The sequence below is a fragment of the Oncorhynchus keta genome, unplaced genomic scaffold (genome assembly GCF_023373465.1).
Source record: "Oncorhynchus keta strain PuntledgeMale-10-30-2019 unplaced genomic scaffold, Oket_V2 Un_contig_1335_pilon_pilon, whole genome shotgun sequence".
NCBI classification, from domain to species: domain Eukaryota; kingdom Metazoa; phylum Chordata; class Actinopteri; order Salmoniformes; family Salmonidae; genus Oncorhynchus; species Oncorhynchus keta.
The window spans coordinates 182,501-209,657 of NW_026278189.1; the positions used below are offsets into that span (position 1 = coordinate 182,501).

General features: G+C 47.5%; 1 protein-coding gene across 1 annotated transcript in view; it reads right to left on the minus strand.

The window, feature by feature from the left end:
- Positions 1 to 16,063, minus strand: part of pthlha (parathyroid hormone-like hormone a) — a gene marked incomplete at its 3' end in the record, with an annotated part of 20,054 nt that extends 3,991 nt beyond the window's left edge. Inside the window, exons 1-2 of the mRNA XM_052501365.1 lie at positions 15,478 to 16,063; positions 14,775 to 14,897 (exon numbers count right to left, since the gene is read on the minus strand). Of these exons, the coding sequence (XP_052357325.1) occupies positions 14,775 to 14,881 (107 nt within the window). The remainder of the gene's footprint in view (positions 1 to 14,774; positions 14,898 to 15,477) is intronic.
- Positions 16,064 to 27,157: the final 11,094 nt, after the last annotated feature.

The window sequence follows — 27,157 nt, forward strand, 5'->3', positions numbered from 1 at the left end:
AGACAGCTGGATTAACTTGGTTACCAAGACAGCTGAGTATCTATGGTTACCAAGAAGCTGGCGTATCTATCATTACCAAGACAGCTGGCGTATCTTTGGTTTACCAAGACAGCTGGAGTATCTATGGTTTACCAAGACAGCTGGAGTATCTATGGTTACCAAGACAGCTGGCGTATCTTTGGTTTACCAAGACAGCTGGAGTATCTATGGTTACCAAGACAGCTGGAGTATCTATGGTTTACCAAGACAGCTGGCGTATCTATCGTTATCAAGACAGCTGGCGTATCTTTGGCTTACCAACACAGCTGGAGTATCTATGGTTACCAAGACAGCTGGTGTATCTATGGTTACCAAGACAGCTGGAGTATCTATCATTACCAAGACAGCTGGCGTATCTTTGGTTTACCAAGACAGCTGGAGTATCTATGGTTTACCAAGACAGCTGGAGTATCTATGGTTACCAAGACAGCTGGCGTATCTTTGGTTTACCAAGACAGCTGGAGTATCTATGGTTACCAAGACAGCTGGCGTATCTATGGTTACCAAGACAGCTGGAGTATCTATCATTACCAAGACAGCTGGCGTATCTTTGGTTTACCAAGACAGCTGGAGTAACTTGGTTACCAAGACAGCTGGTGTATCTTTGGTTTACCAAGACAGCTGGATTAACTTGGTTACCAAGACAGCTGGAGTATCTATGGTTACCAAGACAGCTGGCGTATCTATCATTACCAAAACAGCTGGCGTATCTTTGGTTTACCAAGACAGCTGGAGTATCTATGGTTTACCAAGACAGCTGGAGTATCTATGGTTACCAAGACAGCTGGCGTATCTTTGGTTTACCAAGACAGCTGGAGTATCTATGGTTTACCAAGACAGCTGGAGTATCTATGGTTACCAAGACAGCTGGCGTATCTTTGGTTTACCAAGACAGCTGGAGTATCTATGGTTACCAAGACAGCTGGAGTATCTATGGTTTACCAAGACAGCTGGAGTATCTATGGTTACCAAGACAGCTGGCGTATCTATCATTACCAAGACAGCTGGCGTATCTTTGGTTTACCAAGACAGCTGGAGTATCTATGGTTTACCAAGACAGCTGGAGTATCTATGGTTACCAAGACAGCTGGCGTATCTTTGGTTTACCAAGACAGCTGGCGTATCTATCGTTATCAAGACAGCTGGCGTATCTTTGGCTTACCAACACAGCTGGAGTATCTATGGTTACCAAGACAGCTGGTGTATCTATGGTTACCAAGACAGCTGGAGTATCTATCATTACCAAGACAGCTGACGTATCTTTGGTTTACCAAGACAGCTGGAGTAACTTGGTTACCAAGACAGCTGGTGTATCTTTGGTTTACCAAGACAGCTGGAGTATCTTTGGTTTACCAAGACAGCTGGAGTATCTATGGTTACCAACACAGCTGGAGTATCTTTGGTTACCAACACAGCTGGCGTATCTTTGGTTTACCAAGACAGCTGGAGTATCTATGGTTACCAAGACAGCTGGAATAACTTGGTTACCAAGACAGCTGGCATATCTTTGGTTACCAAGACAGCTGGAGTAACTTGGTTACCAAGACATCTGGAGTATCTTTGGCTACCAAGACAGCTGGAGTATCTTGGTTACCAAGACAGCTGGCATATCTTTGGTTACCAAGACAGCTGGAGTAACTTGGTTACCAAGACAGCTGGAGTAACTTGGTTACCAAGACAGCTGGCGTATCTATCGTTATCAAGACAGCTGGAGTAACTTGGTTACCAACACAGCTGGAGTAACTTGGTTACCAAGACAGCTGGCATATCTTTGGTTACCAAGACAGCTGGAGTAACTTGGTTACCAAGACAGCTGGAGTAACTTTGGTTTACCAAGAGCGTGACCATAGGGGTAGTGCACTACTTTAAACCAGTGCCCATATGGTAGTGCCTACTTTAGACCAGGGTCCATAGGGGTAGTTCACTACTTTAGACCAGGGTCCATTAGGGGTAGTGCTCTCCTTTAAACCAGTTCCATTAGGGGTAGTGCACTACTTTAAACCAGTGCCCATATGGTAGTGCCTACTTTAGACCAGGGTCCATAGGGGTAGTTCACTACTTTAGACCAGGGTCCATTAGGGGTAGTGCGCTACTTTAAAGCAGTTCCATTAGGGTAGTGCACTACTTTAAACCAGTTCCATTAGGGGTAGTGCACTATAGAGTGAATAGGGTGCCATTACAGACCCACGTCAGCCCTGATCTAACCTAACCCACCTCAGCCCTAACCCACCTCAGCCCTGATCTAACCCACCTCAGCCCTGATCTAACCCCAACCCACCTCAGCCCTGATCTAACCTTAACCCACCTCAGCCCTGATCTAACCCATCTCAGCCCTGATCTAACCCACCTCAGCCCTGATCTAACCCACCTCAGCCCTGATCTAACCCTAACCCACCTCAGCCCTGATCTAACCCTAACCCACCTCAGTCCTGATCTAACCCACCTCAGTCCTGATCTAACCCTAACCCACCTCAGCCCTGATCTAACCCTAACCCACCTCAGTCCTGATCTAACCCACCTCAGTCCTGATCTAACCCACCTCAGTCCTGATCTAACCCACCTCAGTCCTGATCTAACCCACCTCAGCCCTCATCTAACCCACCTCTGCCCTGATCTAACCCACCTCAGTCCTGATCTAACCCTACCCACCTCAGTCCTCAGTGTTATGTTGTAGTGTCTCAGTGTGTCTCAGTGTTATGTTGTAGTGTCTCAGTGTGTCTCAGTGTTATGTTGTAGTGTCTCAGTGTGTCTCAGTGTTATTTTGTAGTGTCTCAGTGTGTCTCAGTGTAATGTTGTAGTGTCTCAGTGTTATGTTGTAGTGCCTCAGTGTTATGTTGTAATGTCTCAGTGTGTCTCAGTGTTATGTTGTAGTGTCTCAGTGTTATGTTGTAGTGTCTCAGTGTTATGTTGTAGTGTCTCAGTGTTATGTTGTAATGTCTCAGTGTGTCTCAGTGTTATGTTGTAGTGTCTCAGTGTGTCTCAGTGTTATGTTGTAGTGTCTCAGTGTGTCTCAGTGTTATGTTGTAGTGTCTCAGTGTGTCTCAGTGTTATGTTGTAGTGTCTCAGTGTGTCTCAGTGTAATGTTGTAGTGTCTCAGTGTTATCAGTGTTGTAGTGTCTCAGTGTGTCTCAGTGTTATGTTGTTGTGTCTCAGTGTTATGTTGTAGTGTCTCAGTGTGTCTCAGTGTTATGTTGTAGTGTCTCAGTGTGTCTCAGTGTAATGTTGTAGTGTCTCAGTGTTATGTTGTAGTGTCTCAGTGTGTCTCAGGATTATGTTGTAGTGTCTCAGTGTGTCTCTGTGTTATGTTGTTGTGTCTCAGTGTGTCTCAGTGTTATGGTGTAGTGTCTCAGTGTGTCTCAGTGTTATGTTGTAGTGTCTCAGTGTGTCTCAGTGTAATGTTGTAGTGTCTCAGTGTTATGTTGTAGTGTCTCAGTGTGTCTCAGGATTATGTTGTAGTGTCTCAGTGTGTCTCTGTGTTATGTTGTCTCAGTGTGTCTCAGTGTGTCTCAGTGTGTCTCAGTGTTATGTTGTAGTGTCTCAGTGTGTCTCAGTGTTATGTTGTAGTGTCTCAGTGTGTCTCAGTGTAATGTTGTAGTGTCTCAGTGTGTCTCAGTGTTATGTTGTAGTGTCTCAGTGTTATGTTGTAATGTCTCAGTGTGTCTCAGTGTTATGTTGTAGTGTCTCAGTGTGTCTCAGTGTTATGTTGTAGTGTCTCAGTGTGTCTCAGTGTAATGTTGTAGTGTCTCAGTGTGTCTCAGTGTTATGTTGTAGTGTCTCAGTGTTATGTTGTTGTGTCTCAGTGTGTCTCAGTGTTATGTTGTAGTGTCTCAGTGTGTCTCAGTGTTATGTTGTAGTGTCTCAGTGTGTCTCAGTGTTATGTTGTAGTGTCTCAGTGTTATGTTGTAGTGTCTCAGTGTGTCTCAGTGTTATGTTGTAGTGTCTCAGTGTTATGTTGTAGTATCTCAGTGTGTCTCAGTGTCTCAGTGTTATGTTGTAGTGTCTCAGTGTGTCTCAGTGTTATGTTGTAGTGTCTCAGTGTGTCTCAGTGTTGTGTTGTTGTGTCTCAGTGTGTCTCAGTGTTATGTTGTTGTGTCTCAGTGTGTCTCAGTGTGTCTCAGTGTTATGTTGTAGTGTCTCAGTGTGTCTCAGTGTTATGTTGTAGTGTCTCAGTGTGTCTCAGTGGTGTGTTATATTAAAGGCTGTTTCTGCTGTGTGTCTGCTGACAGAGTAATTGGTGACGTGGGTACTGTCGTTCTTATGCCAAAACGGTCTATTTGTTTTAAGGATCATTTCTGTGAATCTCCACAACAACGGTATGTCCAAGCTGTGTCCTGACCACTAGGGCCAGTTAGTGTCAGGTATGTCCAAGTTGACCACTAGGGCCAGTTAGTGTCAGGTATGTCCAAGCTGACCACTAGGGCCAGTTAGTGTCAGGTATGACCAAGCTGACCACTAGGGCCAGTTAGTGTCAGGTATGTCCAAGCTGACCACTAGGACCAGTTAGTGTCAGGTATGTCCAAGCTGACCACTAGGGCCAGTTAGTGTCAGGTATGTCCAAGCTGACCACTAGGGCCAGTTAGTGTCAGGTATGTCCAAGCTGACCACTAGGGCCAGTTCGTGTCAGGTATGTCCAAGCTGACTACTAGGGCCAGTTAGTGTCAGGTATGTCCAAGCTGACCACTAGGACCAGTTAGTGTCAGGTATGACCAAGCTGTGTCCTGACCACTAGGGCCAGTTAGTGTCAGGTATGACCAAGCTGTGTCCTGACCACTAGGACCAGTTAGTGTCAGGTATGTCCAAGCTGACCACTAGGGCCAGTTAGTGTCAGGTATGTCCAAGCTGACCACTAGGGCCAGTTAGTGTCAGGTATGTCCAAGCTGACTACTAGGGCCAGTTAGTGTCAGGTATGTCCAAGCTGACCACTAGGGCCAGTTAGTGTCAGGTATGTCCAAGCTGACCACTAGGGCCAGTTAGTGTCAGGTATGTCCAAGCTGACCACTAGGGCCAGTTAGTGTCAGGTATGTCCAAGCTGACCACTAGGGCCAGTTAGTGTCAGGTATGTCCAAGCTGACCACTAGGGCCAGTTAGTGTCAGGTATGTCCAAGCTGACCACTAGGGCCAGTTAGTGTCAGGTATGTCCAAGCTGACCACTAGGGCCAGTTAGTGTCAGGTATGTCCAAGCTGACCACTAGGGCCAGTTAGTGTCAGGTATGTCCAAGCTGACCACTAAGACCAGTTAGTGTCAGGTATGTCCATGCTGACCACTAGGGCCAGTTAGTGTCAGGTATGTCCAAGCTGACCACTAGGGCCAGTTAGTGTCAGGTATGACCAAGCTGACCACTAGGGCCAGTTAGTGTCAGGTATGTCCAAGCTGACCACTAGGGCCAGTTAGTGTCAGGTATGTCCAAGCTGACCACTAGGGCCAGTTAGTGTCAGGTATGACCAAGCTGTGTCCTGACCACTAGGGCCAGTTAGTGTCAGGTATGTCCAAGCTGACCACTAGGACCAGTTAGTGTCAGGTATGTCCAAGCTGACCACTAGGGCCAGTTAGTGTCAGGTATGACCAAGCTGTGTCCTGACCACTAGGACCAGTTAGTGTCAGGTATGTCCAAGCTGACCACTAGGGCCAGTTAGTGTCAGGTATGTCCAAGCTGACCACTAGGACCAGTTAGTGTCAGGTATGTCCATGCTGACCACTAGGGCCAGTTAGTGTCAGGTATGTCCAAGCTGACCACTAGGGCCAGTTAGTGTCAGGTATGACCAAGCTGACCACTAGGGCCAGTTAGTGTCAGGTATGTCCAAGCTGACCACTAGGGCCAGTTAGTGTCAGGTATGTCCAAGCTGACCACTAGGGCCAGTTAGGTGTCAGGTATGGCCAAGCTGTCAGGTATGTCCCTGACCACTAGGGCCAGTTAGTGTCAGGTATGTCCAAGCTGACCACTAGGGCCAGTTAGTGTCAGGTATGTCCAAGCTGACCACTAGGGCCAGTTAGTGTCAGGTATGTCCAAGCTGACCACTAGGGCCAGTTAGTGTCAGGTATGTCCAAGCTGACCACTAGGACCAGTTAGTGTCAGGTATGTCCAAGCTGACCACTAGGACCAGTTAGTGTCAGGTATGTCCAAGCTGTGTCCTGACCACTAGGACCAGTTAGTGTCAGGTATGTCCAAGCTGTGTCCTGACCACTAGGACCAGTTAGTGTCAGGTATGTCCAAGCTGACCACTAGAGCCAGTTAGTGTCAGGTATGTCCAAGCTGACCACTAGGGCCAGTTAGTGTCAGGTATGTCCAAGCTGTGTCCTGACCACTAGTGTCAGGGCCAGTTAGTGTCAGGTATGTCCAAGCTGACCACTAGGACCAGTTAGTGTCAGGTATGTCCAAGCTGACTACTAGGGCCAGTTAGTGTCAGGTATGTCCAAGCTGACCTGACTAGGGCCAGTTAGTGTCAGGTATGTCCAAGCTGACTACTAGGGCCAGTTAGTGTCAGGTATGTCCAAGCTGACCACTAGGACCAGTTAGTGTCAGGTATGTCCAAGCTGTGTCCTGACCACTAGGGCCAGTTAGTGTCAGGTATGTCCAAGCTGACCACTAGGGCCAGTTAGTGTCAGGTATGTCCAAGCTGACCACTAGGGCCAGTTAGTGTCAGGTATGTCCAAGCTGACCACTAGGGCCAGTTAGTGTCAGGTATGTCCAAGCTGACCACTAGGACCAGTTAGTGTCAGGTATGTCCAAGCTGACCACTAGGACCAGTTAGTGTCAGGTATGTCCAAGCTGACCACTAGGGCCAGTTAGTGTCAGGTATGTCCAAGCTGACCACTAGGGCCAGTTAGTGTCAGGTATGTCCAAGCTGACCACTAGGGCCAGTTAGTGTCAGGTATGTCCAAGCTGACCACTAGGGCCAGTTAGTGTCAGGTATGTCCAAGCTGACCACTAGGGCCAGTTAGTGTCAGGTATGTCCAAGCTGACCACTAGGGCCAGTTAGTGTCAGGTATGTCCAAGCTGACCACTAGGCCAGTTAGTGTCAGGTATGTCCAAGCTGACCACTAGGCCAGTTAGTGTCAGGTATGTCCAAGCTGACCACTAGGGCCAGTTAGTGTCAGGTATGTCCAAGCTGACCACTAGGGCCAGTTAGTGTCAGGTATGTCCAAGCTGACCACTAGGGCCAGTTAGTGTCAGGTATGTCCAAGCTGACCACTAGGACCAGTTAGTGTCAGGTATGTCCAAGCTGACCACTAGGGCCAGTTAGTGTCAGGTATGTCCAAGCTGACCACTAGGACCAGTTAGTGTCAGGTATGTCCAAGCTGACCACTAGGGCCAGTTAGTGTCAGGTATGTCCAAGCTGACCACTAGGGCCAGTTAGTGTCAGGTATGTCCAAGCTGACCACTAGGCCAGTTAGTGTCAGGTATGTCCAAGCTGACCACTAGGGCCAGTTAGTGTCAGGTATGTCCAAGCTGACCACTAGGCCAGTTAGTGTCAGGTATGTCCAAGCTGACCACTAGGGCCAGTTAGTGTCAGGTATGTCCAAGCTGACCACTAGGGCCAGTTAGTGTCAGGTATGTCCAAGCTGACCACTAGGGCCAGTTCCTTTTACATAACAATAAAACCATTGAATAGTATCCATCATCACACTAAAACTGAAAATATCATGAAAAGTAATATTCTCAATTATTTTCCTTAGAAAAGATTAACATTAGATCAAGGAAAAAACTGGTCACATAATTTATTAATTTCTCCAAGTTCTTCCAAAGCCACGGAGCAGATATTTACTCGTCCCAGTGCAATAATATCCTGGTAAGAGACAACCTCCCGTACAGAGAGATGTTTGAAAGGAGCTGTGTTTATATACATGCAGACATTTCCTGTGATTCTCAGGGTAGAGTGAGGCAGGGAACTGAACAGGCGTTGGTCTTTGAAAAACGATCTCCCTGTTGTTTTTTTTTTTTAACCTTTAATAAAGCCCAACATCAAACACTCCCCAAGGCACAACCAGAAGAGAGGAAGGAGGGGAAGAGAGGAAAACATTAAGGGGAGAAAAAAAGGGGGTTGGATACATCCTGATGTGGCACGATTCCAACAGAACAGACCTCCTTTTCTTGGCCTACCTGATGATAATTGTTTCTCTGTGCGGGGTAAAGGGGGTAAAGGGGGGTAAAGGGCGGCAGAGGGAAAGAGAGAACGAAATAGTACCCTGGGTTTACTCCTACCCACTAGGCATGTCATTTCTCCGCTCTGTCTGATTGAAGCTCTATCCAAACCTTGGCAGACAGTTTGCTAAAGCTTTCATTTGGCTCCTGATGCTTGGTGGCCCAGGTCCAACACTATCGTTAGGGTGAGTCCTGACTCCTGATGCTTGGTGGCCCAGGTCCAACACTATCGTTAGGGTGAGTCCTGACTCCTGATTCTTGGTGGCCCAGGCCCAACACTATCGTTAGGGTGAGTCCTGACTCCTGATGCTTGGTGGCCCAGGTCCAACACTATCGTTAGGGTGAGTCCTGACTCCTAAAGCTTGGTGGCCCAGGTCCAACACTATCGTTAGGGTGAGTCCTGACTCCTAAAGCTTGGTGGCCCAGGCCCAACACTATCGTTAGGGTGAGTCCTGACTCCTGATGCTTGGTGGCCCAGGCCCAACACTATCGTTAGGGTGAGTCCTGACTCCTAAAGCTTGGTGGCCCAGGTCCAACACTATCGTTAGGCTGAGTCCTGACTCCTAAAGCTTGGTGGCCCAGGTCCAACACTATCGTTAGGGTGAGTTCTGACTCCTGATTCTTGGTGGCCCAGGCCCAACACTATCGTTGGCTGAGTCAGGCTGAGTCCTGACTCCACAGCTCTGTCTCCTAACAGTAAGGACCTACCAGACCCCACAGCTCTGTCTCCTAACAGTAAGGACCTACCAGACCCCACAGCTCTGTCTCCTAACAGTAAGGACCTACCAGACCCCACAGCTCTGTCTCCTAACAGTAAGGACCTACCAGACCCCACAGCTCTGTCTCCTAACAGTAAGGACCTACCAGACCCCACAGCTCTGTCTCCTAACAGTAAGGACCTACCAGACTCTACAGACTCATCAGGACTAACCCCCTCCTGGGTCCTACTCTACAGACTCATCAGGACTAACCCCCTCCTGGGTCCTACTCTACAGACTCATCAGGACTAACCCCCTCCTGAGTCCTACTCTACAGACTTTTCAGGACTAACCCCCTCCTGGGTCCTACTCTACAGACTCATCAGATCTAACCCCCTCCTGGGTACTACTCTACAGACTCATCAGGACTAACCCCCTCCTGAGTCCTACTCTACAGACTCATCAGGACTAACCCCTCCTGAGTCCTACTCTACAGACTCATCAGGACTAACCCCTCCTGGGTCCTACTCTACAGACTCATCAGGACTAACCCCTCCTGGGTCCTACTCTACAGACTCATCAGGACTAACCCCTCCTGGGTCCTACTCTACAGACTCATCAGGACTAACCCCCTCCTGGGTCCTACTCTACAGACTCATCAGGACTAACCCCTCCTGAGTCCTACTCTACAGACTCATCAGGACTAACCCCCTCCTGAGTCCTACTCTACAGACTCATCAGGACTAACCCCCTCCTGGGTCCTACTCTACAGACTCATCAGGACTAACCCCCTCCTGGGTCCTACTCTACAGACTCATCAGGACTAACCCCCTCCTGGGTCCTACTCTACAGACTCATCAGGACTAACCCCGTCCTACTCTACAGACTCATCAGGACTAACCCCTCCTGGGTCCTACTCTACAGACTCATCAGGACTAACCCCTCCTGAGTCCTACTCTACAGACTCATCAGGACTAACCCCTCCTGAGTCCTACTCTACAGACTCATCAGGACTAACCCCTCCTGGGTCCTACTCTACAGACTCATCAGGACTAACCCCCTCCTGAGTCCTACTCTACAGACTCATCAGGACTAACCCCTCCTGAGTCCTACTCTACAGACTCATCAGGACTAACCCCTCCTGAGTCCTACTCTACAGACTCATCAGGACTAACCCCTCCTGGGTCCTACTCTACAGACTCATCAGGACTAACCCCCTCCTGGGTCCTACTCTACAGACTCATCAGGACTAACCCCTCCTGGGTCCTACTCTACAGACTCATCAGGACTAATCCCCTCCTGGGTCCTACTCTACAGACTCATCAGGACTAATCCCCTCCTGGGTCCTACTCTACAGACTCATCAGGACTAATCCCCTCCTGGGTCCTACTCTACAGACTCATCAGGACTAACCCCCCTGGGTCCTACTCTACAGACTCATCAGGACTAACCCCTCCTGGGTCCTACTCTACAGACTCATCAGGACTAATCCCCTCCTGGGTCCTACTCTACAGACTCATCAGGACTAACCCCCTCCTGAGTCCTACTCTACAGACGAGGGGCCCCATGAACCCGCTACTCTCTCTCTCACCGTCTGTTCGTCGCCAGGTTCAAAGCTCCTCCTGGGAAGGCCCAGCAGCACCTGGTTCTAATCTCCTTTCCCTTTTTCCCAGGAACCAGGAACAAACCTGTCAACACTGCAGCCAAATCATTGTCAGATGTTACTGCTCACACCCCCTCCCTCTGAGCAGGGATGCTACCCTGATCCACTTAGATAGACACTGGTTCCATCCTGGCACCCTAGTCCCTAAAAAGTGCAATGTGCCCTGGTCAATAGTAGTGTACTATATAGGGGGGATAGGGGTGTCATTCCAGACCAGCCATAGACTCTCTCCACATAGAGAACCTACATAGAGATCCTACATAGAGATCCTACATAGAGATCCTACATAGAGATCCTACATAGAGAACCTACATAGAGATCCTACATAGAGATCCTACATAGAGAACCTACATAGAGATCCTACATAGAGAACCTACATAGAGATCCTACATAGAGATCCTACATAGAGATCCTACATAGAGAACCTACATAGAGATCCTACACAGAGAACCTACATAGAGATCCTACATAGAGATCCTACATAGAGATCCTACATAGAGATTCTACATGGAGAACCTACATAGAGAACCTACACAGAGAACCTACATAGAGATCCTACATAGAGAACCTACACAGAGAACCTACATAGAGAACCTACATAGAGATCCTACATAGAGATCCTACATAGAGATCCTACATAGAGATCCTACATAGAGAACCTACATAGAGATCCTACATAGAGAACCTACATCCTCGCCTCTCCTCTCCTCTCCTCTCCTCTCCTCTCCTCTCCTCTCCGCTCCTCTCCTCTCCTCTCCCTCCTCTCCTCTCCCTCCCCACCTCTCCTCTCCTCTCCTCTCCGCTCCGCTCCTCTCCTCTCTTCGCCTCTCTCTCCTCACCCCACCTCTCCTCTCCTCTCTGCACCTCCTCTCCTCTCCTCTCTGCGCCTCTCCTCTCCTCTCTGCACCTCTCCTCTCTTCGCCTCTCCTCTCCTCTCTTGGCCTCTCCTCTCTGCACCTCTCCTCTCTTCGCCTCTCCTCTCCTCTCCTCTCTTCGCCTCTCCTCTCCTCTCCTCTCTTCACCTCTCCTCTCCTCTCCTCTCCTCTCCTCTCCTCTCCTCTCCTCTCTTCGCCTCTCCTCTCCTCTCTTCGCCTCTCCGCTCCTCTCCTCTCCCTCTGGCTGTCTATGGCTTCATTAAACCTTCCTCAGTCAGAGACCAGAGAGAGGGAGGACAGGACACGCAGAGAACCATGAAAGAAATGATCTGTCTCAGAGATATTATCTGTCTCAGAGATATTATCTGTGTCAGAGAAATTATCTGTCTCAGAGATGTTATCTGTCTCAGAGATATTATCTGTGTCAGAGATATTATCTGTGTCAGAGATATTATCTGTGTCAGAGAAATTATCTGTATCAGAGATATTATCTGTATCAGAGATATTATCTGTGTCAGAGATATTATCTGTGTCAGAGATATTATCTGTGTCAGAGATATTATCTGTGTCAGAGATATTATCTGTGTCAGAGATATTATCTGTGTCAGAGAAATTATCTGTGTCAGAGATATTATCTGTGTCAGAGATATTATCTGTGTCAGAGATATTATCTTTCCAAGGGGAAAAGCTCTCAGAGCATGTTTTTCATTCTGGCTCTCATGGGTTTCAAGGAGCGTGTCCAAAATGGCCCCCTATTCCCTTTCTAGCTGCCCTATGGGCCCTGGTCAAAAGTAGTACACTGCATAGGGGATAGGTTGCTGTTTGAGCCTCACTACACAGGGCTGTCGGGACTTGAAAGAGGGTTTACTCTGTTAGGCATAATATAGTTCCACCAAGAGCGCTGGGTTTAGTTTGGTCGGCCGCCTGGCCGTGCATCAGCACTATTCAACCCTCTTTATCCTGACAGACACCAGGCAGCCAGCGGGGGCCCAGCCCAGAGATACCTGAACAACTACAACAGACCGTGAGGTAGGGAGGGAGCAGCTAGCGGGGGCAACTACAACAGACCGTGAGGTAGGGAGGGAGCAGCTAGCGGGGGCCCAGCCCAGAGATACCTGAAAAACTACAACAGACCGTGAGGTAGGGAGGGAGCAGCTAGCGGGGGCAACTACAACAGACCGTGAGGTAGGGAGGGAGCAGCTAGCGGGGGCAACTACAACAGACCGTGAGGTAGGGAGGGAGCAGCTAGCAGGGGGCAACTACAACAGACCGTGAGGTAGGGAGGGAGCAGCTAGCTGGGGCAACTACAACAGACCGTGAGGTAGGGAGGGAGCAGCTAGCGGGGGCAACTACAACAGACCGTGAGGTAGGGAGGGAGCAGCTAGCTGGGGCAACTACAACAGACCGTGAGGTAGGGAGGGAGCAGCTAGCTGGGGCAACTACAACAGACCGTGAGGTAGGGAGGGAGCAGCTAGCTGGGGCAACTACAACAGACCGTGAGGTAGGGAGGGAGCAGCTAGCGGGGGCAACTACAACAGACCGTGAGGTAGGGAGGGAGCAGCTAGCGGGGGCAACTACAACAGACCGTGAGGTAGGGAGGGAGCAGCTAGCGGGGGCAACTACAACAGACCGTGAGGTAGGGAGGGAGCAGCTAGCGGGGGCAACTACAACAGACCGTGAGGTAGGGAGGGAGCAGCTAGCTGGGGCAACTACAACAGACCGTGAGGTAGGGAGGGAGCAGCTAACAGGGGGCAACTACAACAGACCGTGAGGTAGGGAGGGAGCAGCTAGCGGGGGCAACTACAACAGACCGTGAGGTAGGGAGGGAGCAGCTAGCGGGGGCAACTACAACAGACCGTGAGGTAGGGAGGGATAGGTGTGAAGAGACACCAAACTAACTAACAAGCAAACAAGGACATTTCTGTTTTTAGCCGGTGGTCCAAAACCCCCTGCATGGCTAGGAGAGGAGGGAAGAGGAGAGGAGGGAAGAGGAGAGGAGGGAAGAGGAGAGGAGGGAAGAGGAGAGGAGAGGAGGGAAGAGGAGAGGAGGGAAGAGGAGAGGAGGGGGACAGCCCTGGGGGGAGGAGGAGGGAAGAGGAGAGGAGAGGAGAGGAGAGGAAGTACAGTTCCCGCTCAGCGTGAGGTAGGGAGGGAGCCAGTCAAAACTGTAGGGAGGGCAGCTGCTCTGGCCCCCAATGGTGGAACAAACTCCCTCACGACGCCAGGACAGCGGAGTCAATCACCACCTTCCGGAGACACCTGAAACCCCACCTCTTCAAGGAATACCTAGGATAGGGTAAGTACAGGGTAGGTAATCCTTCTGAAGAGACACCCCCCAACAAGATTTAGATGCAAGTGGCTGTTCCACTGGTTGTCATAAGGTGTATGCACCAATTTGTAAGTCGCTCTGGATAAGAGCGTCTGAAGAGGAAATGACTTAAATGTAAATGTAAATGAGAGGAGAGGAGGGGGACCCCGGGGAGACCGCCTAAGACGGCCCAAAGCGGCCCTAAACGAGTGCTTGGGAACTGGCGGGAGGGAAGGAGGGAAAGGAGGGTGGTTGTGGGGATTTGACTCGCTTTATCACAGAGGGCTTTTTACCTCTCTCTCTCTCTCTCTCTCTCTCTCTCTCTCTCTCTCTCTCTCTCTCTCTCCCTCTTCCCCTCTTCTCTCGCTCTCCCTCCTCTCCTCTCTCTCTCTCCTCTCCCCTCTCTCCCTCTCCCCCCTCTCTCACTCTCTCTTTCCTCTCTCTCTCTCCCCACCCTCTCTCTACCGCTCTCTCTCTCTCTCCCTCCCTCTCTCTCTACCCCTCTCCCCCCTCTCTCCCTAAGTACACACACAGGTGGGTGAACTCTATCTAAACAGCTGGCGGCACGGTCCACAAATGAGCACATTTTCCAGCCTGTTAGAGGCACCACTGCCTCGCCCCCCACCATGAGACACTACTTTAATACGGAATAAAACTAATACCAATAAAAATACATTAAATAATATTAATAATAATTAAAATAATATTACAAATTAATTAAACAAATACGAATAAAAATACATTATAATATTAATAATAATTAAAATAATATTACAAATTAATTAAACAAATACTAATAAAAATACATTATAATATTAATAATCATTAAAATAATATTACAAATCAATAAAATAAATAAGAAAATGAATTTAAAAATATATAGTTTGATTATTGGTAATAACAATATGGGGAAACTAATTTATTTGACTAATATTCCCATTCTCCGCTTCTTTTAATATTGATTGAGGACCGTGACGAACTCGTCAAAGTAAAACAAACATAAAAAAAAGCAGTGTTGAATTAAATGTGTATTATGAAATAGGAACTTACATCCTGTTGGCGAGCCCATCGATTGGCCGTCCGTAGTGAGGAACAGGGGAACACAGTAAGAACACAGCGAAGCACCACTGCTGGACGAATCCCCTCGAACACAACATCTTGGGACGAAGTCAGCTGCAAAACAACAACGACCAAATGCTGCGTTTAAAATAGCGGCTCATATTATGAGATTATTACAAAAGTATCGTTCAAAACACAACCAAACTTTACAGATAAAATAGATTTATTTTAATTATTGAAATGTGGAATATTCATTAACCTTTTTTTTTTTTTTTTTTGTGGCGCCCGGGTAGAGGGACTTATTTTCAAGACAGATTTTTCAGAGCTATGAAATGTCTCTGTGTTTATATATTTCTATGTTTTCTACAACAACAAAAAGACACAATCTGTAATGTTGAATAACTGTAAACAGACAACGCTGGTATTGATTTAAACCACAGTATATTAATAAGGGGAGAGTCCTGTCTCCACCAACTGGTTCCTGCAGGAGAACGTTCCTGCCAGTTCTACAGACCTCAGCAGCTCTACTGAACTCAAACTAGAACCAGACCCAGCATGTCTCTATCTCAGCTAATCAACCATTCCAACAAGTCCACTTTACCACAACAACAAAAAAACTCAGTTCCGCTCTGCTGGATTTACATTCAACCCCCCCCGCCAGAGGAGACGAAGACGAGAGGAGATTGGTTCTTACTTGTCCCGCTGTACGTCTGGTCAGTCTCGTCCTCCGACCCCCCCAGAAGAGAGAGAACTCTCTCCAAGGTTCCAGGCTGGAGGGGGTAAAAAAAATGAAGAAGAAACCCAAGAGTGGTTAAAGGTCAATCCAGGTGGTTTATGGTCTGTTAAAACAGAGAGGACAGGGGGAAAAAAAACCCAAGATGACTGAGATCCAAAGTCCTAAACTGTCCTTCTCTTCCCTCCTGATCTCCAACACGCCTCTTACAGTCCAACTTACTTTTCTCAACTCTTTGTTTCCAAATCGTCTCAATTGTAAATAAAAGCCAAAGCTCAAAGTGATCCAGTGAGAGGGTTGTTTGGAGTCTCAGAACAGAGTTGTGTTCCAGGTGTTGCTGCTTCCTACTGAATGTGTATTTCCCCGTGAGTCCGTTCCTCTCTACCGCTCCTAGTAGTTCTGTCCTCTTCTCCTACAGTTGCGCCCTGCAGTCTGCAGTGGTAGTTCTGTCCTGCTCTAGTTATAGAGGCTGTGGAGCCGGCTGAGGCTGCAGCTGGAGTCAGAGTGATGGGAAAGTTTTCAGCAGGATGTCTCTCTCTCTCAGTGTGTCTCAGCAGCTCTCTCTCTCTCTCTCTCTCAGTGTGTCTCAGCAGCTCTCTCAGTGTGTCTCAGCAGCTCTCTCTCTCTCTCTCTCTCTCTCTCTCTCTGTGTCTCTCTCTCTCTCTCTCTCTCTGTGTGTCTCAGCATCTCTCTCTCTCTCTCTCTCTCTCTCTCTCTCTCTCTCTCTCTCTGTGTGTCTCAGCTCTCTCTCTCTCTCTCTCTGTGTGTCTCTCTCTCTCTCAGTGTGTCTCAGCAGCTCTCTCTCTCTCTCTCTCTCTCTCTCAGTGTGTCTCAGCAGCTCTCTCTCTCTCTCTCTCTGTGTGTCTCTCAGCTCTCTCTCTCTCTGTGTGTCTCAGCAGCTCTCTCTCTCTCTCTCTCTCTCTCTCTCTCTCTCTCTCTCTCTCTCTCTCTCTCTCTCTGTGTGTCTCAGCAGCTCTCTCTCTCTCTCTCTCTCTCTCTCTGTGTGTGTGTCTCAGCAGCTCTCTCTCTCTCTCTCTCTCTCTCTCAGTGTGTCTCAGCAGCTCTCTCTCTCTCTCTCTCTCTCTCTCTGTGTGTCTCTCAGCAGCTCTCTCTCTCTCTCTCTCTCTCTCTCTCTCTCTCTCTCTGTGTGTGTGTGTGTGTGTGTGTCTGAGCAGGTCTCTCTTTCTGTGTGTGTCTGAGCAGGTCTCCCTCTCTCTGTGTGTGTCTGAGCAGGTCTCTCTCTCTCTGTATAAGAGCAGGTCTCCTCTCTCTGTGTGTCTCAGCATCTCTCTCTCTCTCCTCTCTCTCTCTCTCTCTCTCTCTCTCTCTCTGTGTGTCTCAGCAGCTCTCTCTCTCTCTCTCTCTCTCTCTCTCTGTCTCTCTCTCTCTCTCTCTCTCAGTGTGTCTCAGCAGCTCTCTCTCTCTCTCTCTCTCTCTCTCTCTCTCAGTGTGTCTCAGCAGCTCTCTCTCTCTCTCTCTCTCTCTCTGTGTGTCTCAGCAGCTCTCTCTCTCTCTGTGTGTCTCAGCAGCTCTCTCTCTCTCTCTCTCTCTCTCTCTCTCTCTCTCTCTCTCTCTCTCTCTCTCTCTCTGTGTGTCTCAGCAGCTCTCTCTCTCTCTCTCTCTCTCTCTCTCTCTGTGTGTGTGTCTCAGCTCTCTCTCTCTCTCTCTCTCTCTCTCTCTCAGTGTGTCTCAGCAGCTCTCTCTCTCTCTCTCTCTCTCTCTCTCTCTCTCTCTCTCTCTCTGTGTGTCTCAGCAGCTCTCTCTCTCTCTCTCTCTCTCTCTCTCTCTCTCTCTCTCTCTCTCTCTCTCTCTCTCTCTCTCTCTCTCTCTCTCTCTCTCTCTCTGTGTGTGTGTGTGTGTGTGTGTGTGTGTGTCTGAGCAGGTCTCTCTTTCTGTGTGTGTCTGAGCAGGTCTCCTCTCTCTGTGTGTGTCTGAGCAGGTCTCTCTCTCTCTGTATAAGAGCAGGTCTCCCTCTCTCTGTGTGTCTGAGCAGGTCTCTCTCTCTCTCTCTCTCTCTCTCTGTGTCTGAGCAGGTCTCTCTCCCTCTGTGTGTCTGAACAGGTATCTCTCTCTCTCTCTCTCTCTCTCTCTCTGTGTGTGTGTCTGAGCAGGTCTCTCTCTCTCTGTGTGAGCAGGTCAGGAACAGGAGGGGATTATAGGAGGCAGTGTCCTCCCGCACCATGACTCTCACTGCCTGCCCTTTCTCGCTGTGTGGAGTCAACTTCTGTGTGTGTTTTCATGGAAGAGAAGGTCAAGAGAGAGCGAGTAGGAGAAAGTAAGGGAGAGAGAGAGAATGGAGGGGGATGGAAAATCAGAGAAGCGAATGGTGGCAAGAAGGTGGCGCCCAAGCAGCACAAGCAGCAGTTAAACAGACAGGGAGGGAGGCAGGGAGGCAGTTAAACAGACAGACAGGGAGGGAGGGAGGGAGTTAAACAGACAGGGAGGGAGGGAGGGAGGGAGGAAGGCAGTTAGACAGACAGGCAGGGAGGGAGGGAGGCAGGGAGGGGGAGGCAGTTAGACAGACAGGCAGGGATGGAGGCAGTTAGACAGACAGTCAGTTAGACAGGCAGGCAGTTAGACAGACAGGCAGTTAGGCAGGCAGACAGGCAGTTAAACAGACAGACAGGCAAGGCAGGCAGGCAAGCAGGCAGGCAGGCAGACCTATAGAGGACTGGAGGAGGGATATAGAGGATAGAGCAGCAGGACTGGAGGGATATAGAGGATAGAGCAGCAGGACTGGAGGAGGGATATAGAGGATAGAGCAGCAGGACTGGAGGGGGATATAGAGGATAGAGCAGCAGGACTGGAGGGATATAGAGGAGAGAGCAGCAGGACTGGAGGGATGTAGAGGATAGAGCAGCAGGACTGGAGGGATATAGAGGATAGAGCAGCAGGACTGGAGGGATATAGAGGATAGAGCAGCAGGACTAGAGGAGGGATATAGAGGATAGAGCAGCAGGACTGGAGGAGGGATATAGAGGATAGAGTAGCAGGACTGGAGGGATATAGAGGATAGAGCAGCAGGACTGGAGGAGGGATATAGAGGATAGAGCAGCAGGACTGGAGGGATATAGAGGATAGAGCAGCAGGACTAGAGGAGGGATATAGAGGAGAGAGCAGCAGGACTGGAGGAGGGATATAGAGGATAGAGCAGCAGGACTAGAGGAGGGATATAGAGGATAGAGCAGCAGGACTGGAGGAGGGATATAGAGGATAGAGCAGCAGGACTGGAGGAGGGATATAGAGGATAGAGCAGCAGGACTGGAGGAGGGATATAGAGGATAGAGCAGCAGGACTGGAGGATGGATGTAAAGAATAGAGCAGCAGGACTGGAGGGATTCACAACATTCTTCACACTCCAGACAAGCAGTTAGTGAGGATTGATAAACAGACTGAGCCTCAGCGGGCCAAAATTGCAGTGGAGAAGGAGCTCTTCAGGGACAGGAGGAAGTGGAGAAGGAGCTCTTCAGGGACAGGAGGAAGTGGAGAAGGAGCTTTTCAGGGACAGGAGGAAGTGGAGATTGAGCTTTTCAGGGACAGGAGGAAGTGGAGAAGCTTTTCAGGGACGGGAGGAAGTGGAGAAGGAGCTTTTCAGGGACAGGAGGAAGTGGAGGAGCTTTTCAGGGACAGGAGGAAGTGGAGGAGCTTTTCAGGGACAGGAGGAAGTGGAGAAGGAGCTTTTCAGGGACAGGGGAAGTGGAGAAGCTTTTCAGGGACAGGAGGAAGTGGAGAAGGAGCTGTTCAGGGACAGGAGGAAGTGGAGAAGGAGCTTTTCAGGGACAGGGGAAGTGGAGAAGCTTTTCAGGGACAGGAGGAAGTGGAGAAGGAGCTTTTCAGGGACAGGAGGAAGTGGAGAATGAGCTTTTCAGGGACAGGAGGAAGTGGAGAAGGAGCTTTTCAGGGACGGGAGGAAGTGGAGAAGCTTTTCAGGGACGGGAGGAAGTGGAGAAGGAGCTTTTCAGGGACGGGAGGAAGTGGAGAAGGAGCTTTTCAGGGACAGGAGGAAGTGGAGAAGCTTTTCAGGGACAGGAGGAAGTGGAGAAGGAGCTTTTCAGGGACGGGAGGAAGTGGAGAAGGAGCTTTTCAGGGACAGGAGGAAGTGGAGAAGGAGCTTTTCAGGGACAGGAGGAAGTGGAGAAGGAGCTTTTCAGGGACAGGAGGAAGTGGAGAAGCTTTTCAGGGACAGGAGGAAGTGGAGAAGCTCTTCAAGGACAGGAGGAAGTGGAGAAGGAGCTTTTCAGGGACGGGAGGAAGTGGAGAAGGAGCTTTTCAGGGACAGGAGGAAGTGCAGAAGCTTTTCAGGGACAGGAGGAAGTGGAGAATGAGCTTTTCAGGGACAGGAGGAAGTGGAGAAGGAGCTTTTCAGGGACAGGGGAAGTGGAGAAATAGATTTTCAGGGACAGGAGGAAGTGGAGAAGGAGCTTTTCAGGGACGGGGGGAAGTGGAGAAATAGATTTTCAGGGACAGGAGGAAGTGGAGAAGGAGCTTTTCAGGGACAGGGGGAAGTGGCTTTTTACTCTACAGGTGTGTGCTTTATATAGAACGTGAAGGGGGGGAAGTGTCTTTACTCTACAGGTGTGTGCTTTATATAGAACGTGAAGGGGGAAGTGTCTTTACTCTACAGGTGTGTGCTTTATATAGAACGTGAAGGGGAAGTGTCTTTACTCTACAGGTGTGTGCTTTATATAGAACGTGAAGGGGGAAGTGTCTTTACTCTACAGGTGTGTGCTTTATATAGAACGTGAAGGGGGAAGTGTCTTTACTCTACAGGTGTGTGCTTTATATAGAACGTGAAGGGGGAAGTGTCTTTACTCTACAGGTGTGTGCTTTATATAGAACGTGAAGGGGGAAGTGTCTTTACTCTACAGGTGTGTGCTTTATATAGAACGTGAAGGGGGAAGTGTCTTTACTCTACAGGTGTGTGCTTTTATATAGAACGTGAAGGGGGAAGTGTCTTTACTCTACAGGTGTGTGCTTTATATAGAACGTGAAGGGGGAAGTGTCTTTACTCTACAGGTGTGTGCTTTATATAGAACGTGAAGGGGGAAGTGTCTTTACTCTACAGGTGTGTGCTTTATATAGAACGTGAAGGGGGAAGTGTCTCTACTCTACAGGTGTGTGCTTTATATAGAACGTGAAGGGGGAGTGTCTTTACTCTACAGGTGTGTGCTTTATATAGGGGAAGTGTCTCTACTCTACAGGTGTGTGCTTTATATAGAACGTGAAGGGGGAAGTGTCTTTACTCTACAGGTGTGTGCTTTATATAGAACGTGAAGGGGGAAGTGTCTTTACTCTACAGATGTGTGCTTTATATAGAACGTGAAGGGGGAAGTGTCTTTACTCTACAGGTGTGTGCTTTATATAGAACGTGAAGGGGGAAGTGTCTTTACTCTACAGGTGTGTGCTTTATATAGAACGTGAAGGGGAGTGTCTTTACTCTACAGGTGTGTGCTTTATATAGAACGTGAAGGGGGAAGTGTCTTTACTCTACAGGTGTGTGCTTTATATAGAACATGAAGGGGGAAGTGTGCTTTATATAGAACGTGAAGGGGGTCTTTACTCTACAGGTGTGTGCTTTATATAGAACGTGAAGGGGGAAGTGTCTTTACTCTACAGGTGTGTGCTTTATTTATATAGAACGTGAAGGGGGAAGTGTCTTTACTCTACAGGTGTGTGCTTTATATAGAACGTGAAGGGGAAGTGTCTTTACTCTACAGGAGCTTTTCAGGGAAGGGGAAGTGTGCTTTATATAGAACGTGAAGGGGGAAGTGTCTTTACTCTACAGGTGTGTGCTTTATATAGAACGTGAAGGGGGAAGTGTCTTTACTCTACAGGTGTGTGCTTTATATAGAACGTGAAGGGGAAGTGTCTTTACTCTACAGGTGTGTGCTTTATATAGAACGTGAAGGGGAAGTGTCTTTACTCTACAGGTGTGTGCTTTATATAGAACGTGAAGGGGGAAGTGTCTTTACTCTACAGGTGTGTGCTTTATATAGAACGTGAAGGGGGAAGTGTCTTTACTCTACAGATGTGTGCTTTATATAGAACGTGAAGGGGGAAGTGTCTTTACTCTACAGGTGTGTGCTTTATATAGAACGTGAAGGGGGAAGTGTCTTTACTCTACAGGTGTGTGCTTTATATAGAACGTGAAGGGGATGTGTCTTTACTCTACAGGTGTGTGCTTTATATAGAACGTGAAGGGGGAAGTGTCTTTACTCTACAGGTGTGTGCTTTATATAGAACGTGAAGGGGGATGTGTCTTTACTCTACAGGTGTGTGCTTTATATAGAACGTGAAGGGGGAAGTGTCTTTACTCTACAGGTGTGTGCTTTATATAGAACGTGAAGGGGAAGTGTCTTTACTCTACAGGTGTGTGCTTTATATAGAACGTGAAGGGGAAGTGTCTTTACTCTACAGGTGTGTGCTTTATATAGAACGTGAAGGGGGAAGTGTCTTTACTCTACAGGTGTGTGCTTTATATAGAACTTGAAGGGGATGTGTCTTTACTCTACAGGTGTGTGCTTTATATAGAACGTGAAGGGGGAAGTGTCTTTACTCTACAGGTGTGTGCTTTATATAGAACGTGAAGGGGGAAGTGTCTTTACTCTACAGGTGTGTGCTTTATATAGAACGTGAAGGGGATGTGTCTTTACTCTACAGGTGTGTGCTTTATATAGAACGTGAAGGGGGAAGTGTCTTTACTCTACAGGTGTGTGCTTTATATAGAACGTGAAGGGGGAAGTGTCTTTACTCTACAGGTGTGTGCTTTATATAGAACGTGAAGGGGAAGTGTCTTTACTCTACAGGTGTGTGCTTTATATAGAACGTGAAGGGGGATGTGTCTTTACTCTACAGGTGTGTGCTTTATATAGAACGTGAAGGGGAAGTGTCTTTACTCTACAGGTGTGTGCTTTATATAGAACGTGAAGTGGGAAGTGTCTTTACTCTACAGGTGTGTGCTTTATATAGAACGTGAAGTGGGAAGTGTCTTTACTCTACAGGTGTGTGCTTTATATAGAACGTGAAGGGGGAAGTGTCTTTACTCTACAGGTGTGTGCTTTATATAGAACGTGAAGGGGAAGTGTCTTACTCTACAGGTGTGTGCTTTATATAGAACGTGAAGGGGGAAGTGTCTTTACTCTACAGGTGTGTGCTTTATATAGAACGTGAAGGGGGATGTGTCTTTACTCTACAGGTGTGTGCTTTATATAGAACGTGAAGGGGGAAGTGTCTTTACTCTACAGGTGAAGGGGTCTTTACTCTAGTGCTTTATATAGAACGTGAAGGGAAGTGTCTTTACTCTACAGATGTGTGCTTTATATAGAACGTGAAGGGGGAAGTGTCTTTACTCTACAGGTGTGTGCTTTATATAGAACGTGAAGGGGGAAGTGTCTTTACTCTACAGGTGTATGCTTTATATAGAACGTGAAGGGGGATGTGTCTTTACTCTACAGGTGTGTGCTTTATATAGAACGTGAAGGGGAAGTGTCTTTACTCTACAGGTGTGTGCTTTATATAGAACGTGAAGGGGGAAGTGTCTTTACTCTACAGGTGTGTGCTTTATATAGAACGTGAAGGGGGAAGTGTCTTTACTCTACAGGTGTGTGCTTTATATAGAACGTGAAGGGGGAAGTGTCTTTACTCTACAGGTGTGTGCTTTATATAGAACGTGAAGGGGGAAGTGTCTTTACTCTACAGGTGTGTGCTTTATATAGAACGTGAAGGGGGATGTGTCTTTACTCTACAGGTGTGTGCTTTATATAGAACGTGAAGGGGGAAGTGTCTTTACTCTACAGGTGTGTGCTTTATATAGAACGTGAAGGGGGAAGTGTCTTTACTCTACAGGTGTGTGCTTTATATAGAACGTGAAGGGGGAAGTGTCTTTACTCTACAGGTGTGTGCTTTATATAGAACGTGAAGGGGGAAGTGTCTTTACTCTACAGGTGTGTGCTTTATATAGAACGTGAAGGGGGAAGTGTCTTTACTCTACAGGTGTGTGCTTTATATAGAACGTGACGGGGAAGTGTCTTTACTCTACAGGTGTGTGCTTTATATAGAACGTGAAGGGGGAAGTGTCTTTACTCTACAGGTGTGTGCTTTATATAGAACGTGAAGGGGGAAGTGTCTTTACTCTACAGATGTGTGCTTTATATAGAACGTGAAGGGGGAAGTGTCTTTACTCTACAGATGTGTGCTTTATATAGAACGTGAAGGGGGAAGTGTCTTTACTCTACAGGTGTGTGCTTTATATAGAACGTGAAGGGGGAAGTGTCTTTACTCTACAGGTGTGTGCTTTATATAGAACGTGAAGGGGAAGTGTCTTTACTCTACAGGTGTGTGCTTTATATAGAACGTGAAGGGGGAAGTGTCTTTACTCTACAGGTGTGTGCTTTATATAGAACGTGAAGGGGGAAGTGTCTTTACTCTACAGGTGTGTGCTTTATATAGAACGTGAAGGGGGAAGTGTCTTTACTCTACAGGTGTGTGCTTTATATAGAACGTGAAGGGGGAAGTGTCTTTACTCTACAGGTGTGTGCTTTATATAGAACGTGAAGGGGGAAGTGTCTTTACTCTACAGGTGTGTGCTTTATATAGAACGTGAAGGGGGAAGTGTCTTTACTCTACAGGTGTGTGCTTTATATAGAACGTGAAGGGGGAAGTGTCTTTACTCTACAGGTGTGTGCTTTATATAGAACGTGAAGGGGGAAGTGTCTTTACTCTACAGGTGTGTGCTTTATATAGAACGTGAAGGGGGAAGTGTCTTTACTCTACAGGTGTGTGCTTTATATAGAACGTGAAGGGGAAGTGTCTTTACTCTACAGGTGTGTGCTTTATATAGAACGTGAAGGGGGAAGTGTCTTTACTCTACAGGTGTGTGCTTTATATAGAACGTGAAGGGGGAAGTGTCTTTACTCTACAGGTGTGTGCTTTATATAGAACGTGAAGGGGGAAGTGTCTTTACTCTACAGGTGTGTGCTTTATATAGAACGTGAAGGGGGAAGTGTCTTTACTCTACAGGTGTGTGCTTTATATAGAACGTGAAGGGGGAGTGTCTTTACTCTACAGGTGTGTGCTTTATATAGAACGTGAAGGGGGAAGTGTCTTTACTCTACAGATGTGTGCTTTATATAGAACGTGAAGGGGGAAGTGTCTTTACTCTACAGGTGTGTGCTTTATATAGAACGTGAAGGGGAAGTGTCTTTACTCTACAGGTGTGTGCTTTATATAGAACGTGAAGGGGGAAGTGTCTTTACTCTACAGGTGTGTGCTTTATATAGAACGTGAAGGGGAAGTGTCTTTACTCTACAGGTGTGTGCTTTATATAGAACATGAAGGGGAAGTGTCTTTACTCTACAGGTGTGTGCTTTATATAGAACGTGAAGGGGGAAGTGTCTTTACTCTACAGGTGTGTGCTTTATATAGAACGTGAAGGGGGAAGTGTCTTTACTCTACAGGTGTGTGCTTTATATAGAACGTGAAGGGGGAAGTGTCTTTACTCTACAGGTGTGTGCTTTATATAGAACGTGAAGGGGGAAGTGTCTTTACTCTACAGGTGTGTGCTTTATATAGAACGTGAAGGGGGAAGTGTCTTTACTCTACAGGTGTGTGCTTTATATAGAACGTGAAGGGGGAAGTGTCTTTACTCTACAGGTGTGTGCTTTATATAGAACGTGAAGGGGGAAGTGTCTTTACTCTACAGGTGTGTGCTTTATATAGAACGTGAAGGGGGAAGTGTCTTTACTCTACAGGTGTGTGCTTTATATAGAACGTGAAGGGGGAAGTGTCTTTACTCTACAGATGTGTGCTTTATATAGAACGTGAAGGGGGAAGTGTCTTTACTCTACAGGTGTGTGCTTTATATAGAACGTGAAGGGGGAAGTGTCTTTACTCTACAGGTGTGTGCTTTATATAGAACGTGAAGGGGGAGTGTCTTTACTCTACAGGTGTGTGCTTTATATAGAACGTGAAGGGGGAAGTGTCTTTACTCTACAGATGTGTGCTTTATATAGAACGTGAAGGGGGAAGTGTCTTTACTCTACAGGTGTGTGCTTTATATAGAACGTGAAGGGGGAAGTGTCTTTACTCTACAGGTGTGTGCTTTATATAGAACGTGAAGGGGGATGTGTCTTTACTCTACAGGTGTGTGCTTTATATAGAACGTGAAGGGGGATGTGTCTTTACTCTACAGGTGTGTGCTTTATATAGAACGTGAAGTGGGAAGTGTCTTTACTCTACAGGTGTGTGCTTTATATAGAACGTGAAGGGGGAAGTGTCTTTACTCTACAGGTGTGTGCTTTATATAGAACGTGAAGGGGGAAGTGTCTTTACTCTACAGGTGTGTGCTTTATATAGAACGTGAAGGGGGATGTGTCTTTACTCTACAGGTGTGTGCTTTATATAGAACGTGAAGGGGGAAGTGTCTTTACTCTACAGGTGTGTGCTTTATATAGAACGTGAAGGGGAAGTGTCTTTACTCTACAGGTGTGTGCTTTATATAGAACGTGAAGGGGGAAGTGTCTTTACTCTACAGGTGTGTGCTTTATATAGAACGTGAAGGGGAAGTGTCTTTACTCTACAGGTGTGTGCTTTATATAGAACGTGAAGGGGGAAGTGTCTTTACTCTACAGGTGTGTGTGCTTTATATAGAACGTGAAGGGGGAAGTGTCTTTACTCTACAGTGTGTGCTTTATATAGAACGTGAAGGGGAAGTGTCTTTACTCTACAGGTGTGTGCTTTATATAGAACGTGAAGGGGGAAGTGTCTTTACTCTACAGGTGTGTGCTTTATATAGAACGTGAAGGGGGAAGTGTCTTTACTCTACAGGTGTGTGCTTTATATAGAACGTGAAGGGGGAAGTGTCTTTACTCTACAGGTGTGTGCTTTATATAGAACGTGAAGGGGGAAGTGTCTCTACTCTACAGGTGTGTGCTTTATATAGAACGTGAAGGGGGAAGTGTCTTTACTCTACAGGTGTGTGCTTTATATAGAACGTGAAGGGGGAAGTGTCTTTACTCTACAGGTGTGTGCTTTATATAGAACGTGAAGGGGGAAGTGTCTTTACTCTACAGGTGTGTGCTTTATATAGAACGTGAAGGGGAAGTGTCTTTACTCTACAGGTGTGTGCTTTATATAGAACGTGAAGGGGGAAGTGTCTTTACTCTACAGGTGTGTGCTTTATATAGAACGTGAAGGGGAAGTGTCTTTACTCTACAGGTGTGTGCTTTATATAGAACGTGAAGGGGGAAGTGTCTTTACTCTACAGGTGTGTGCTTTATATAGAACGTGAAGGGGGATGTGTCTTTACTCTACAGGTGTGTGCTTTATATAGAACGTGAAGGGGAAGTGTCTTTACTCTACAGGTGTGTGCTTTATATAGAACGTGAAGGGGGAAGTGTCTTTACTCTACAGGTGTGTGCTTTATATAGAACGTGAAGGGGGAAGTGTCTTTACTCTACAGGTGTGTGCTTTATATAGAACGTGAAGGGGGATGTGTCTTTACTCTACAGGTGTGTGCTTTATATAGAACGTGAAGGGGGAAGTGTCTTTACTCTACAGGTGTGTGCTTTATATAGAACGTGAAGGGGAAGTGTCTTTACTCTACAGGTGTGTGCTTTATATAGAACGTGAAGGGGGAAGTGTC